This window comes from Symsagittifera roscoffensis, chromosome 3, assembly GCF_963678635.1.
Source record: "Symsagittifera roscoffensis chromosome 3, txSymRosc1.1, whole genome shotgun sequence".
NCBI lineage: Eukaryota > Metazoa > Xenacoelomorpha > Acoela > Convolutidae > Symsagittifera > Symsagittifera roscoffensis.
The window spans coordinates 15881454-15897278 of record NC_087064.1 but is presented as its reverse complement, the minus strand read 5'-3'; the positions used below and the strand labels follow the sequence as shown (position 1 = coordinate 15897278).

Sequence of the window (15825 nt, the reverse complement as noted above, 5' to 3'; positions counted from 1 at the left end):
TGAAAAACAGGTTACATTTTTTTGCTCTCAGTTTTTTTAATACTGAACACTCAATGCGAATATTTCGTTTTGCAAAAAATGCGAAGTCCTATTTTGGCTCTGTGTTGAGTTAAGCAATGGGTACAGGTTTATTTTGGAAAATCAGATTTATGAAAATTTGAAATTTTCGTAGCAGAAAAAATACCTTTTTTTTTAGATAGAAAAAGATTTTATCTTCTCTTTTATCCTAACATTGCGATGAGCAAGGGTATTGCAATCGTGTACTAGTCTTTTTTCCTGTAAATGACTTTGTTCACAGGGTGCATCTCCTGCTCTCATTCATCTACGGGGCCTTTCTGTTGCAACAGACATATGTGAGCATGTTTGCATTTAAAATATCCGGCCTAATCGAAATTTGTTTTTATGTTGGTCGTAATTTTACCGGTTGGTTAAAGTTTCTGATTTTTTTTGTCTTTTCAGCTAATGGGTTTCGGCTCAATTTATATCGACTTAATGGCTTTTACAGCGTCGTTTGATGACCAAAAAGTTTTTTTTTTGTGTGAGTATCTGTTCTGAGGGGGAAGGCAAACTTGAAATTTCCTGAAATGGGATGAAATTTTTCCGACATGAAGGGTTTAGGCTCAGGTTTTTTCGGCTTTGTTACATCTTGATAGTTGTATATTTAATCAACTATCTGGCAGTACCTGGCTTAAAGGTAACACAATTACTTGAGACGGCAAAGGCTTGTGCTCACAAAGGCTTGTTCGTGATCCGCCCGGGAACTGTTTTTTCTGCAAACTATACTGATTTTGTCTGCTTAGATCCTCTAGGCTTTTGTCTTTTGAACGTTCAGCTTTCTTCGAAGTTACTGCAAAACTCATGCTTCAGACGACAAAGCCCGGCCAGGAGTTCCATTCCAGTCGAGGACTGTTATTTAGCTTTTTTGATTTTTGTCTGCCTGCTTTTTTCGGCAGAGTAGATTTTTTTTAGAAAAATCGGCTTTTCATAGCCTTCTAAAAGCTCCTTGTTAATTGACAAAAACCGTTTATTGAATGTTTTTTGTAGATATCTTTCATTTGATTTTAGTCATAATCTTTCATTTTTGTATCGCAAGTGGTACCAAGCTCAGCTTCGCCTCTGTTTCAAGGCGCGTTTTTCTCTTACATGCTAAACTCTCAAGTTCTTCTTTTTTGCAAGCAATTTTGTTCTGATTTCACCCTTTGTTCTGATTTCACCCAATTTTGTTCTGATTTTGTCTGAATGTAACGTATTTCAACTTCTGATTGTGTAGTGGGTCGGGCTTTCGCACAATTTATTTTTTTTGTGCTCAAAAACATAATTCAGCTGAAAAGGCATTATTGTCCCAGTTTCTCTACACAAGTGAAGTATATTATTACGAAGAATTTTTTCTAAGCTAAGTCGCAAATGAAAGTGCTCATTTGGTGGCACTTAACGTAAATTTCAATTTAATTATCATATTTGATCCTATTTACGCATAGGTAAATTAAAATCATATGTTGGTGCTTTGTTCATGACTAGTGCTAGGTCCTGTATGAAAAAAAAACAGGTATTATGCTTATGTATGGGTTTTTTTTGTGAAGCTTTCTAAAATTTTTGCCTTTTCGCGGCAATTTCAATTAAAACAAATTCTACTGCTTCAATTTTCAAAAAAAATTACCAATGAAAAAACTGGCTGCTCTTCTATGTTCTTGTTTATTTTGCTAGTCTCTTTTCATTTTATCCCACGTTCTACGGCCTTCGAAAGTTTCAGTAGAGGGATTTGTGACCTACTTGTTTTGAATTTTCCATTTTCTCAATTGTTAAATGCACGAATCTGAGTTGAGCCTCTATTCAAGCGGTTATTCCTTGAATTCTTTTGAACAAATTTATGGCCTCAAACAAGCCCATTTTTTGATGTTTTGTTATTTAAAAAAAACTTTCTGACTTTTCTCAAAAACTACCCTGTCAAATCGGAGATTCAGAGTTCAACCCAAAGAAAGTTAATGATTCATGTAAATCTCGGCGTAAATAATCATTCATGCAAATTTCTGAGGCTGTGCTTTGCCTGAATGATTATTTACGCCGAGAATTACATGAATCATTAACTTTCTTTGGGTTGAACACAGGGTTTGAACACAAACCCTGTGTTTTGAAAAAAAAATATGGCCTTAGAAAAGGTCCAATTTTTGGATTTTTGCCCGTTTTTTGAAAACATTTTTTTCAAGAACTTATCTTCTTATTGTGAACTTGATGGTTCATGCAAGCTAATATGGTTGCTTAGATTTTTCCTGCGCAATCTGTTTTACCCTATTTCTTTTTAGAAAAGCTGATGTGGACTTCGGAAAAATCCATTTTTTGAATTTTTTCTAAACCATTTTGGTTTCAGATATTTCAGTACTATTCTTGACAAAAATCTAAAAATCAGGGAGTGGACGTCTTCGCTGTATAAGATTTTATTCCTATGCTTAGAAGAGAAAACTTTATGGATTTTGGAAAAGTCAAATTTTTCTATCGTTTTTTGGAACTTTTTTTCTTCGAAAACTACCCAACCAAATCTGAGGTAAAGACTTTAATTGAAAGAGCAATTATTAGTTTTCTCCTTTAAATAAGCGGCTGATCCCTATTTAAGCAGAGAAATCACTAGGCTTTTACTTACAATACAATTTTTGAAAATTATGCCATGCCGTATCATTACAAATGGTTAAAAATATTGAAACAGCTGGATCCAGCATTAGCTAGGCTACTAGTTAACTTCCAAGCGACCGTGGTGCAGATACGAGGACGTGACACTCCTATTCTACAGGTCGTAAATACAAATCCAGAATATTGAAATAGGTTCATTTTTTGGTCGATTTTTTTTGCTGCGTAGCATTGGCAATTTGATAGAAACTAGCTGCTTTAATGGTGGCTGGTGTTAGTACAATTTCAAGCGGTCATGAAGCAGATTTGAGAACGTGATGCTCCTAATCTCACTATTCTGTTTCTCAAGGTATTTTTTGAATCTTTTCCTTATTTCACTTTGTTTTGCCTGTTTAGAGGGCATTTTGCATTTTTCCTCGCTTGTGTTGGCGAAGCGCAGCTTCGCCTCTGGTAAATAAATTTTTTCGGCTCGAATTTTTTGGACTGAAGCATTGATTGAATTGATGACCAATCAATGCTTCTCATAACCATTTATTTCGGGTCTGGGGTAAGTATCCGATATGTCAAACATCCGCTATGGCAAACGTCGAACTTTATAATAATTAATTAATAGCATGACCTTGGTGTTTCAAACAAGACAAAGTCCAAATGGCCTATTCCAATTTACTCGAATCTTAGTTTAAGGTCGCCTGTGAGCGCGATTTAACGCTCCTTGACGATAACCGGCTTTAATTTTCAATAGCTTTTGCCCTCTGTTGACAAGCTAGCTACTCGACACGACGGTGGCGGTCACTAATATTTCGGCTAGTAGAATATCTTTTGAGGAACAGTAGAAATCGGATCTTTGCCCTACTGTTAGAAAAATGTTGGATGTTTGCCCTAGTAAAGCTGTTTTTTGGATGTTGGCGGAACTTTTTGGTTTTTTGGATGTTTGACATGTTTGCCCGGTACCTATTTGATTCAATGCCTGCTCCTAATGAGCTTGAATTTAGTAAATTTTTATACCCCAGTAATAATGTGTTAAATGCACAAAAAATATTTTGATTAATTTTGTTGTTTTGATTATCCGACCTCCGGATTATCTGTTTTTCTACTAACTTTTTTTAAGAATAAGATATTTTGCTTTCCTAAATTTCGCTGTTAATTACTCCTATTCAAGGTTGCATAAAAATCTGATGTATATTCTCGATTGATTTAAATCCGATTTTTATTATTTTACCTTGATTTTTTCGATTTTCATTGGAAACGTTTTTGTTTCAAGAATCAATTTATTTACGCAAAATTACTGTTTTAGCATCCGAAAGAAGAACTCAAGTTACCCATTTTTTTTATTCCCAGTCAATTTCTGAGACTGGAATGGAGAAATCCGAAAGTACTGAAAAACTTTTCCAGCTAAATGTATGCTATGAAGAGCGAAGTACGTAACCAATGTAAATAATGCAAGCTGGGTTGTGTGTTTACCGCGGCACTGGACAGGAGAACACAAGGGTTGATTTTTTTGACTTTTTTCTACGATTAAAATCCGATTTACATCATTGATTTAAATCAAGTTGATTTTAATCATGCAACCCTGCTATTAGCTGTAAATGCACTTGGAAACTCTTCAAAAAACTCAATGTATGCCGTAATTACAGGCTACTATTTGATCGTTTCTTGGATAAGCGTGGTTAAAGTGGTAGCTTCTTCTGATCTGCAAATCGATTCCTAATAAATGTTTTTTTTGAACATATACAATTGAAGTGTTCTACTCCTGCCGGAACAATTTTTTTGAAAAAATTAAATTTTAATAACTGCCTAATTTTAAAAATTTTAAAATTAATGTTTCTAACTTCCTAATAAGGTTGCTACTTGAGGTAGTATGATTTCATAAGTTCTACAAAACAAAGTTTTGGCCCTTAAAATTTTTCAATCACTCTTACTTGAGGTTCTTAAAACCTCGCTTTTTTAATGACACGCTATTTTTCGCAAAGACAGTTCCTTCAATGGTGTGTCGAGACTTGTCCGGAGCAAAAAGTTTTTTCTCATTTTGAAATTAAGAAATGTGAAAGAATTTGAGTCTCAACTTTTATTGCAATTTTCTTTCGTAATTCGATTGTTTTTTTTCTCTGTTGTTGCTATTCAGTCGTATTTGAGAAGGTGCCAGTTGCTCATGTCCATGTTCTGACTCACTCTAGACTGCAGACAGTCGAACATGTGCTGGATGACCTTGAAACATTCATGTTTTGTAGTTCAGTTTATGTTTTATAATAAGCCATGTTAACATTGCAATACACTTTTGAAATAAAAAGAGAACGCAATTAAGAGAGTAAACAGGAGCAATCCATATCTGTCAAACGTGCAAAATTTACAAGAACTGGGTAGAAGTGCCAGCGTAATATACATGCTTGAAATAATCAACGTATATTTTTCAACGTGATATTATAAATAGCTTAAGATAACGAGCGTAGGTACAATTGTGATGAAAACTTTCATAATAGTGCTGAAGATAACTTGAGCTTGTTATCACAAGCTTGGCTTAGAGCGGTTCGCAGAAAATGAAAACTGTTCAAACAAGCTATTCAAACTAACTAAACCATCTCCCCCTTAAATTTGTTTAGGGAAGGAGGTAGTTCACTTAAAAAAGTAATATTTCTCAGCCAATCAGAATTGAGCATCGAACAACGCAAGCCTTACTGCTTTAACTTGTGTTTACATTTAAGGAGGAGATTGTTCCCTTGGTCTACCCAAGGGGGAAATTGTTCGCATGTGGAGGTTGTTTGCATGTGCCGAGCCACCTCGGCGTTCGCATGTGCCATCAAAATACTTGATCTAATTCAAAATTTGACGGTCGAATAGCGTGCTTGAAACCCTGTTTTTCTTACACTGATGAATTTCCTGCGAATTAGTCGAAGCTGACAAAACGTTTTTCAACGTATTTTTGTAGAATGAGCTTTTGGAATTGAAACAAACATCTTGCTAATCATTCGCAATTGTTAAAATTTAAAACCCATTATTTGAAGTTTTAAGCACATCAATAGCTTTCTCGAAAATTGCATCATTGGCAAATTGATCTAAACTATGAAAAACCATTTCATCGATTGATTAGCTAGATTGAAATACGAGGATTTTGCGAATGGATTGTTGTCATGAAAGCAAATGAAAGATTTCAACGGTTCTTTTGTGAAATTAATAATGACAGGGAGGTCCTAATGATGCATTCAAAATTTCGCGTCCAATTTTAGCGATTTGAAATATAAGTTTAAGTGGCTTGAAATTTTTATGTTTTATCTACAAGCTGATAATATTTCCAACTCAAAACAGGATAGTTGTCTCTCAAACTTTCTACAATGTTTAGCAACAAAGAAGCTGCTACTGCGATACTCTTTGTTTTAAAATAGGCCATTTTTACATTGCACCTTTGGAGTTGTGTCTGTTATTCGCGTTTTTTCTTGCTTGCTATTCTTAGTAAGCTTCCAGTTGTGTTGGAAAATTTTCAATTAGTACTATTCTTCCATGTGTCAACTTTTCAGTTCTTTGGACTAGGCAACTACGATAAGAAATTGACATGGATTACCTGATGATGTTGTTTGCTGTTTTTGCGCCCTCCGCTGTTCAATGAAGGAGATGTTTTCGTTGACGTCTCTCTGTCGTATTTATAATAACACAAATTGTCATCTTCGAACCCGAAATCACTGATAATTCTCTTTCGGAAGTTATTACAGTCTAAATCAGATCAAAACTTGTAAAATTATCTTGATGGTGTCCCCCCTTAAAACAAACCTATTTTATCAATAGTTCCACCACTCGAGTTTTGACCCTCCCACCGAATTTGTTTTACCATAAATGTTCCGAAATTATCAAAACACGAGAAAAAATGCTATTTTAAAGAGCTGCAAATCAAAAAACTAATTTTCTGTAACGCAATAACTGTTATCTATCTATGATATAACTAAATGCATGTGTCATTAAGCCCCCATGCTTAAGGTTATTTGCGTGTTTAAGTTAACCAATTGTGTTTTAGAGCTTTTTTAAAACGCAAGAAATTTTTCTACGTTTAATCTTTATCGTATATCAATTTTTTTTGAAAACATCAGCGAAATTTTCCCATGAACAATCCTATGGTGGGAGGGGGTTTCCATGATTGTCCCAGGAACTGCGAATCTGGTCTCATACACTAATTGCTCAAATTTTTTTCGGCTTAGGAGATCTGAAACTTCTATGGTTTTTTGAATTTTTTTTTTAAAACGTTGCAATAGCGAATCTGATTAATTTTAATTGAAAATTCTCGATTGAAAATTTAATTACAGCCAATGATACGCGGATTTTTCATAAAATGTAGACTTTAAAAAGTCTGAATAATTGACCGGATTTCTCAACCTCCAGGTTTCCATCATCGCTAAGCAAAAAAAAAGACCTGGAAAAAATTAGAAAGCATTTTTTTCTTAATTCAGATTTGATTGTTGCCGAATGAAGGCTTGTCTGCAACTATACACAAACTTAGCAAATTTGTAGCGTTATGGAAATACATCAGGGATAATACGTTTTTTTTGTACGAGTTGAAACTATCAATCGTCCGTATTCGGGAACTTTCTGATTTTCTTTAATTTATTTCTAAACTGTTGAAATTTCTAGTATTTTAGTTTTGCGAAGTTTCAATAAAGTTGCCTGCTTAGGTGAAAAAACTAAAAAGGGTTCTGAAGTTCAAATAGTATTTTTATACTACCTACTAACTTCAAATGTTCGAGCAATGTATGCGCTGTTAAACTTAGGTTGTTCAAACTTCATTTATTTTGATTTTGCTGCCAATTAACACGGGCTTTTCTATGCTTTCAAATATAAAAGTAAAGAAGGATAGCCGGTTGCTGTGCAAGTTGCACAGAATGTTCCAACCAAATTCGTGAAAAACTACAAAAAAAATTTTACAATTAGACAAACGCGTAAAATTATACAAACGCTTATTTTAGAATTATACAAACGCGTAAAAAGTTAATGAATTAGGCATAAAATACTACAATTGTTTTCAAACTATTGATAAACGAAAAAATGAAGAAAAAAAATCAAAAAATTTTTCCTAGTTTTTTTTGCGTTAAAACTCGTATAAAATTTTTATTACCAAGAAAGCGCTGAATGAAGCTTCCGAAACTAATTTTTAGCCTAAATGCCAATATTTAATTACACTCAAAGGCTTTACTTGCTCGAAATTGGACTAAAACTCGTTTCAAACTTTTAAACAGGTTGTTCTCAACACTGAACGGGATTCAATATGATAGATCACTCGACCCATTCTGATGCTTATTTGTGGTACCTATTTTGTGTGGAAACTGAAAAGGAAAAAAAACTAAAACACATCCGAGCAGAAAGTTCCTCCACCTTTTTGAGATCTGTCCTCATAGTTTTGAAATAGTTTCTGAAAATCGAGTTCGAACAAATTATTTTCAATTTTTGAGTGTTTACAACTTGAAATTTGAAGTTCGCTGTTTGTAATTGTGACTGGGATTATAAATTAACTAGCTTTTTTCAGAAAATTGGCAATCAACTGGTCTTAGATTTTTTGCTCTTTAAAAATTCAAGTGCAATTATTGAAAATAGTTTGGCGGTGATGTAGTCCCCAAACCATTTTAGTGTTTTAGTTTAAGATTAAGTTTTTTTGTTTGAAGTGATTTTTTATCAGTTGGAGTCTGACTGTTTTTTTAGTGAAAAACTTTTTTTTTGCAATTTCCAATTTTGATTTTTTTGTTTGATTTATTTATAAACTCAATTATGATGTTTTTTGTGGCTATTAAACCAAAGCCTAATTTAATTTTTTTTTCAGAGAGTTTAATATCAAGATTGTTTGAGATTTTTGACAAAAAATCTTGACTCAAAGTTATTCTGATTTTGAATTTCTATATTTTGCTTTTCTTTAGCAGAAAAATTATGTAAAACATTATTTTTTTAACAATTAACTTTACGCCAATGAGCCCCTTTCCTAATGTATTCATGTAAGATATAAATTTAAAATGAAAAGCTTCAAACTAAATCACTTTTTTAGTACTCTTGTTGTTTGAAAACGGAAAAACTTGATATTGTGTTTTTATATTATTGGTTTTCTACATACTTTTCCATTTATTGATAATATTAATTGCAGGCGCTGACGTTTTTTTATTATCTGGAGAATTGATTTGATGTTTGCCTCATTTTAACTTTTTGCCTGCTAAATAAGTTTTAATTTTTGCTGAATTTTTACTAAGTTAACTAATAATCAAAATTGCATCCGATTTGGAGTTTTTACCCTTGCGAGAGCAGGTTTCTTGTAATCAGAAACTAGACTTTTTCCCCCATAAAACTATTTTTCTGGCATAATTGGAAAGGAAAACGAAATTGCTAAAATATTGATTCTTAGCATTTTCCGGGCCCCTTTTCTCTTCACCTGGAGGTAAAGCGGTTCCTTTTCACCCTATGGTCTGGGTTCGAGTCCCGGATAGACCTTTTTTAGGGTCTGAAATTTGAAATTTTTCTATGACAACAATTTCCTTTGGCGTTTTTTGTTTTCAGATTAAATGATGCATAACCACATGTTGTTCGTTTAGGGAATGTTGGGAAAATTTTAAAAGCTTATTTGACGGTAGAGGTTGTGTTTGTCGTCTGTTTTTCTGAAATTAATTTTTCCGTATTTTCGAAGAATTTTTTTTTATGATAACAATTTCAACTGATTTTTAACAAAATCAGTTGAATCAATTATGCTGACATGCTCAATTTCTTGAAAATTCAAATTTAACTATCGGGTACTACTCGAATTTTTGTATTTTTGTTTTTAGAGTTGTGCTGATAATTTTTTGGCTTCATGGTTGTCGACTTCAGCTCGGTCCGTTTAGTTTCCATATTCTTTGAAAAACAAGCTTCCTGCAACCATTTTGGAACGATTTCGAAAATGGATCAAATCTCCGCTTACGCGTTAAAAGCGCGATTTTTATTGCGCACTAATTGTCCCAGATTGGCCAAAATTGCAATCTTTAATTCCCGATAACAAAAAAAGGATCACATAAGAAATATTTTATTAATTTTAGCTCAGGACAACAAATATTTTGAGATGATAGAAAAAATTTCTGTCAAAAACGGCAAGTTCAAAAGACAACATTTGTCTGCAGAAAACAAAACCACCCCGAGGACAAATATTCCGTCGCTTTCTTCGTAAGTCGTAACTATAAAGTGCGTCGATACTGAAATATAAGTATGTGAGTGAAAATCAATCGATTGGTTTAATTATCACGAGAGTTCGTTTTTGGTTTTCGGCGCGGTTTTTTATTCAGTCAATTTTCGGCGGTCGAAATAATAATTTTTAACAATATTTTTATACCCCATTGAAGATATATCGTCTCCCTGAAATCAAATTTATAAAGATATCTTACCTCCGATCATTTTTTGCAAAGTTTTGGGAGTTTGAAAGTTTTCAATTTAATTTGTCCACGCTCTGGACTAATTTATGCGCACTTTGAAGATTTTATTCTGAATCCTAAAATCGTAATGTGAAAACAACAAGATCGGTCTAGCTAAGGATAGCTAATCGGTCGTAATAATTTCGCACGATACAATTTTTCACATTTGTTCTTTGATGTTGTTCAAAGTTTATAGTTTTTCAATATTTTCTCTACTCAAAAATCTATTCGGTATGGATTAAGGGGCAGTCGAAAAATTCAGGGTTTTGCCCTGATATACGAACAGTCTTGTTATAATAACGATTGATTTAGTTATTATAAGGATAAAAAAGGTTTAAATCAACCCTGGCCGAAAACTGATGATTTTTTGAAAAGCTTCACAAAAAGTTATTTTTGCTTCAGGCGTGCCCTTGTGCTTTCTTGGTGCAACCAGTTGGGTTTATCTCCAAAAATTATTAAAATGTTTTTTTTGTATCTTTGTCGTTCAGAAAAAGCTTTACTATTAGAACCAGATGAACTTTTCATTTTTCTCTGACCTTGTTCAGGATGGAGGGATAGAAGTGACATTGGTATAGAAAGATCGAACATTCCCCCATCCAGGAATGTCTCGATGGCCTTCATCAGCTGTGCTTTGAGGAAAGGGTGAAGAAAGTTCACCAAGAACACAACACAGTGGAACTCAAAGTTCACTTCTAAAACAAAAGGATTTACATCTAATTCAAAAGTTAATCGGTTAGATTTTGTGTGTAATCTTAGGGCCAGATACCAACGTTGCATAAGAAACAGGACGTAGCAGGATGCTGTGCAAAGAGCGCAGAACGTTCTCGGCCACAGTTATCAACGCCAAAGAAATTAAACCAAAAAACTTAATTTTTGACAAAAGTTCAACCGCTATTCGCTGAATTTAGTCTGAAAGTTTCCAACATCCAATTGACCTGCATTTTATGATTCAATAAGCTAAATTTAGTTTCTTGATACTGGGATATTGAATAATTTAAAAAAAAATGGAATCTCAATGACAATAAATGGGGTTTTAAATTACACTTGCGGTAGCGGTAGCAAGTGACTTGTAATCGGGATCTAGAATTTTTCCCTTAAACATTTTTTAACAAATCTGCAAGGAACTATGCATGCCCATTCTTACTTGGTCTGGCGGTGAAGCGCGTGATTTTGGTTCTTAAAATTAAGTGTTCAAATCCTGGCAAAACCTGGTTACCGATATGTAAGAAATGAACTTTTATCTAGTAAAACTTGATTTGCCGGACTATTGCTTGTCGTCTGCTTATTTAGTCGTCTTAAATTCCAAAGCAAGGAAGTTATTTCTAGTAAACAATTCGTTTTAACATTGCAGACTAAGATTGAAAGTCGATTTGAAGTTTCGAAGTTTATCAACTCTGATTTTAATAATTGTGCTCGGGGTGGGTTTTTTTTCTTCAGACAAATTTCGACTTTTTAACTAGCCATTTTTGACGGAATTTTTTAATATCATTCAAAAAGTATTGTTGTCCTGAGCTTAAATTTGAAAAGATATTTCACCTCTGATCATTTTTCGTAGAGTTATGAGGGTTCAAAGATTGCCATTTTGACCAATTTGGGACAATTAACGCGCGATATAATTCGCGCTATTAACGCGTAAGCGGAGATTTAATCCGTCTTATAAATCGTTCCAAATTGGTTGAACGAAGCTTATTTGCCATAATTGATTTGTTACAAGGAACGAAATCTCTCTTTTTGTACTTTATATGGCGTGTGGGGGGATGATTTTCACAAAAAATTTCAAATTTTAGAAAAAATTTTCATTTTATTTTATTTCATTTAATTTTTTTATGCTTTTACTGCTGCTCCATAAAGCTTAAAAGGCAGTCGGAACATTCAGGGCTTCGCCCTGATACGAGCAGTCTTGTTTCATTTCTGTCTTTTTATCCTTTTTATTTGTCTTTTTATCCTTTAATTGGTTTCGTCTTCTTTCATATCGCCTTTTAGTGCCTAATACAAACCCATTCTTTTCCATAGTTCCTTTCCGCTTCGATAAGTGGTGTAAGCAAATATCAACAATCCTAGCAGTCCATATCGCCACGGGTAACTTGAGATAAACTTACTATGCCTAAAAAACAACAGGATAAATACCCTATTCTATCTTATCCTTTGACAAATTCAATTTGCCCTACAAGATTTCACCCTACTTCTTTTAAATTTGTTTATGTTTAATTGTCGTAAGCCCAATTGTGTCTCAATTAGTTTTATTCTTCAAAGCAGTAATTCAAAACCAAAGCATAAGTTTTCAACGTGCACGTTTTAATTCATTTAGGGCCAGTATTTAGCACTCAATGGACTTTTAAATTCAAAGAAAACTTTGTAAAGACGCTAATTAGAGGTTTGTTTAAAATTTTACTTTGTCACAAGTAATTTGAATCCTCAGTTTTCAACCGCTTAGAGCAGGACGAGCACAAAAACTGATTCGTTCTGTCTCCTTCATTATTCAAAATTGCAACGAAAAGTGAGCTAAATTTCTACGGAATTATCACAACGCATTTGTAGTTTTGTTATAAGTGATGGCCACAAATATATCAAACAACAACAGACAAAAAAAAGAAACTAACATTAAAAAGGTTCAGACTGGCACCATCACAAATGCCAGGCAACAGCAATCACACTTAGCGTTGATAACTGGTCGACAAAAAACAGTAGAAAGACCCTTCGCCCCAACGATCCTTGATGGGCATATCGAAAATTAAAGTTTAAGAGATTCTTCTTTTTCAATAGCGGTATTGAGTTTACCGATAGAAAACTAATTTAGGGCAAATTTTACAAATTGAATGATCTTCAATTGAACCGAGTGTTATGGCTTTGTAATGGCATCTTCAAAATATAAACATGCAGTTTCATCACTTAAATAAAGTCCATTTTCAGCTGGCTGGTTTTTATCCCCCGTGCAGTTATGCTATGATTCTTAATAAAAATGAGCATACACGCCAGCAGTTTCCCAACCGTTTGTCGCAGCTTACGGAAAGCGCCAAGCCCAACCGTATTCTCCTCAAAGTTGAGCGTGCTGCTCTCAATGTTTTTTCTTTCACTACTGGATGGCACAGCTTAAAGGATCTTACTTTCACCTCACCCAAGCCTTCAACTGGAAAGTTAACCAAGTCGGTTTAAAACAATTGTAGGAAAATAACCATGAGCTCAATTTCGTCGTTACGACTCATTCCTGTAAGAAGTTTGGTACCAGTTGACATGTTTACTGTTACTTTTGATCAAGTGATCGAAGAACTTGCGAGAGATGCTGATCGCTTTAAGCTAGACAAGACCTTCAGCAAAAAGCTCATTTAGATTGCCTCCCATTTTGAAAAAACTTACATCTACGGGTCGAAACAACCTAAAGTTTTTTTTCCCATTATTTTTGTGGAATCGGATGAAGCCGCAGCTAGCGCTATAAGAGCAACAAAAACGGTACAGTGATGGAATCGTGGCGGCACTGCAGTATTGCAAGGCAGCCATTCTCCAATTTATACGTTCCTGGACCAAGTCAAGCTCGATGCAGCCAACCACAGCTTCAAGGCCGTGTGGGGAAATATAACACCCATTCGTAAAAACACCGAAAACTGAACGAACGAGTAGCAACAATGTAAATAGACTCAATAAAAACTCCATCATAAATTATTTGTATTTTTTTTCGCTTAATTGAGCTATTCTGAAAATTAAACTTTGCAAAATTTTTTGTGAAATGTCCAGATATTCACTTATTTGGTTTTTCCAAAAACTTACAGTTTTTGAGGTTCTAGGTATCCCAGAGTCTGAGATTTTAGAAGGTGATAGAAGCCAATATCAAATTATTGTTTTTTTAAATTACTTTTTAAAAATACTACTGTTGTTTTTGACGATTGGTCGCTTTCGACGAATCGTCGCCTTGCCGGGAAAATCAGGATAGTCAAAATAAGCACACACACCACACACTACGCCATAGTTCCGTCTCACTTTCTTTATAGAAGTGGTTGGAAAAAACGTGAACAATTTTCCATTTTAATTTGATTTGTAATGAGTCTTTTTTGGCCTTTAAAATCCTCTGATGTTGATTTCTTTGATCTAGCGTAACTCAAGTTTTACCATTTAAAATTAAAAATTTCAGTGATCTTACCGTGCATGTGGTCAACCATGTTGTCTACAGTGTTGAATTTGATATTGATTCGAGGACTGTTCTCCATTTGGACATTGCCGAAGAAAACTCTGCTGGTCTTGGAAGTCGTGGGGGGAGATGGAGTGGACATCTGACAAATGGCGGCCTGTTCCACGTCTTTGCGGAAATTGGAAAGATCTGCAATATATATTTTTTGATTTTGCAAAGTCTGATCTGAACTCGTAGGGCCTGATGAAGCGCAAGTTGATTCTTATTCAAATAGAAAAAGTAAATCTCAAAATACAGTGAAAAATTGTTCTCTAACAAAGAGAAAAACGTGTTCAAAAAGTACAGCAAAAAGTACAGCTTGTCTGAGATCCGACTTCTCAGACAAGTCTGGATATTGAAGTTAGGGCAAGGGGGGCTGGTGATGTTGTGTAACGCTTGTTTTCCCTTTAAGAATTCGATATCTTCATAGATTCTTGGTCACTCTTTGGTCCTTTTCAAAAAATGCGCGAAAGTGCTAGTTTTGAAAAATGAAGAAAATTTGACCAAGATAGTATCTTTTCGGTGTATAGGGCAGACGCTTGATGGATCCTAGGATCCCGTTGTCTGTCCTCTCCAAGTCTCATTATCTGATGCTATATAACCTTACTGACCAGTTATTGGAGAAATAAATTCTTTCTTTCTTATAAAGAATTAGGAAAAGCTATTTCGCCGACCATAAAGAAGGCTAACACAGTTATCGAAAATCTGTCCACTCCCTTGTTTTGAAAATCTTAGACCAGTCCCCTGGTCTCAGAAGGTTCCGGGTAAAAATACATGGCCTTTTTCTCCAATTTTTTGCGAAACTTTTTGAAAAATAAATTTGAATAGCTAGTCCTTAGTCCACCCCCCCACCAAATATCGTTCAGAAGTAAAGGATTGCCTCCTACCTATGAATGAGAATGACAGACACAATACTGTGATGGTGTTGCCGGGCTGCTGATCGACAACTGACAGTGAGTCATCTTGCAGGTTGTTCAGATTCGTAAGAGACTTGGCGCCCATATCCAAATTTTTCCTCTTGTTCTTTTTATCCTTGGTGCGAACCGATACGGACATTTCAATTTAGATTAATCAGTGATTTTTTTGGCTCAGAGTTTGTAAAATTGAAGTTCGACCAATATTTATCTTTTTTTTTATAAAAACAGTAAAAACTACATGACTTTTTAAAAATTTGTATAGAAATTTGTGTATTCAAAATTATTTGCCAAATTGGTCTGCGTTTGCCATGTAGTTCAAGTTACAATCAAAACTAGTCTTTGAAAGAGTTTAATGCGCAAACAATGGCCCATCGAAGACAATGTGAACTTGAAGTTGACTCTGCCATAGCCAAATGTTCGATCGAATTATAGATCGGTATTTGAATATATATCAATGGGTTGCTGTTCAGTTTGTTCACAGAAACTTGTCTGTGGAGGAGCGTTTTTGTGGTTTTGTCATTCGAAAGTGGCTTTTGACTAAGTTCAAAAAGTTATAAGTTAGAGTACCTGGTTGAAAAGAGGTAGCGCAGAGCGTTCCACCTACGGATCTTACTAACTACTGAATAGCCACCCATATACAGGGCTAGTTCAACGATAGACCAATTTTTAGGCTTGCATCAATTTCTAACCCCCTTCATAGCAAAAAAGCGAAATAGTAGCAAAAATCCCACCCACG

The 15825-nt window shown here is 34.5% G+C and overlaps 2 protein-coding genes across 2 annotated transcripts in view; both read right to left on the bottom strand.

Moving 5' to 3' along the window:
• Positions 1–15825, bottom strand: part of LOC134841365 (ubiquitin conjugation factor E4 B-like) — a 478213-nt gene that overhangs the window by 198738 nt on the left and 263650 nt on the right. The gene's annotated exons all lie outside the window — the stretch shown is intronic.
• Positions 4629–15486, bottom strand: LOC134842344 (uncharacterized). The gene is made up of 5 exons (XM_063858631.1): positions 15060–15486; positions 14146–14322; positions 10550–10705; positions 6173–6321; positions 4629–4824 (listed from the first exon to the last, which is right to left on the bottom strand). The coding sequence occupies exons 1-5, from the start codon at positions 15226–15228 to the stop codon at positions 4738–4740; spliced, it is 738 nt and encodes a 245-aa protein (XP_063714701.1). The 5' UTR covers positions 15229–15486; the 3' UTR covers positions 4629–4737.

What these genes read in the sequence shown, in the direction of transcription:
- LOC134842344 (XM_063858631.1), bottom strand. Translation starts at nt 15,228, where the DNA reads ATGTCCGTATCGGTTCGCACCAAGGATAAAAAGAACAAGAGGAAAAAT. An exon ending in CATGGTTGACCACATGCACG is followed by an intron (nt 10,706 to 14,145) that starts GTAAGATCACTG and finishes CTTTTGTTTTAG; the next exon opens with AAGTGAACTTTGAGTTCCAC. An exon ending in ATCCCTCCATCCTGAACAAG is followed by an intron (nt 6,322 to 10,549) that starts GTCAGAGAAAAA and finishes GATCTGATTTAG; the next exon opens with ACTGTAATAACTTCCGAAAG.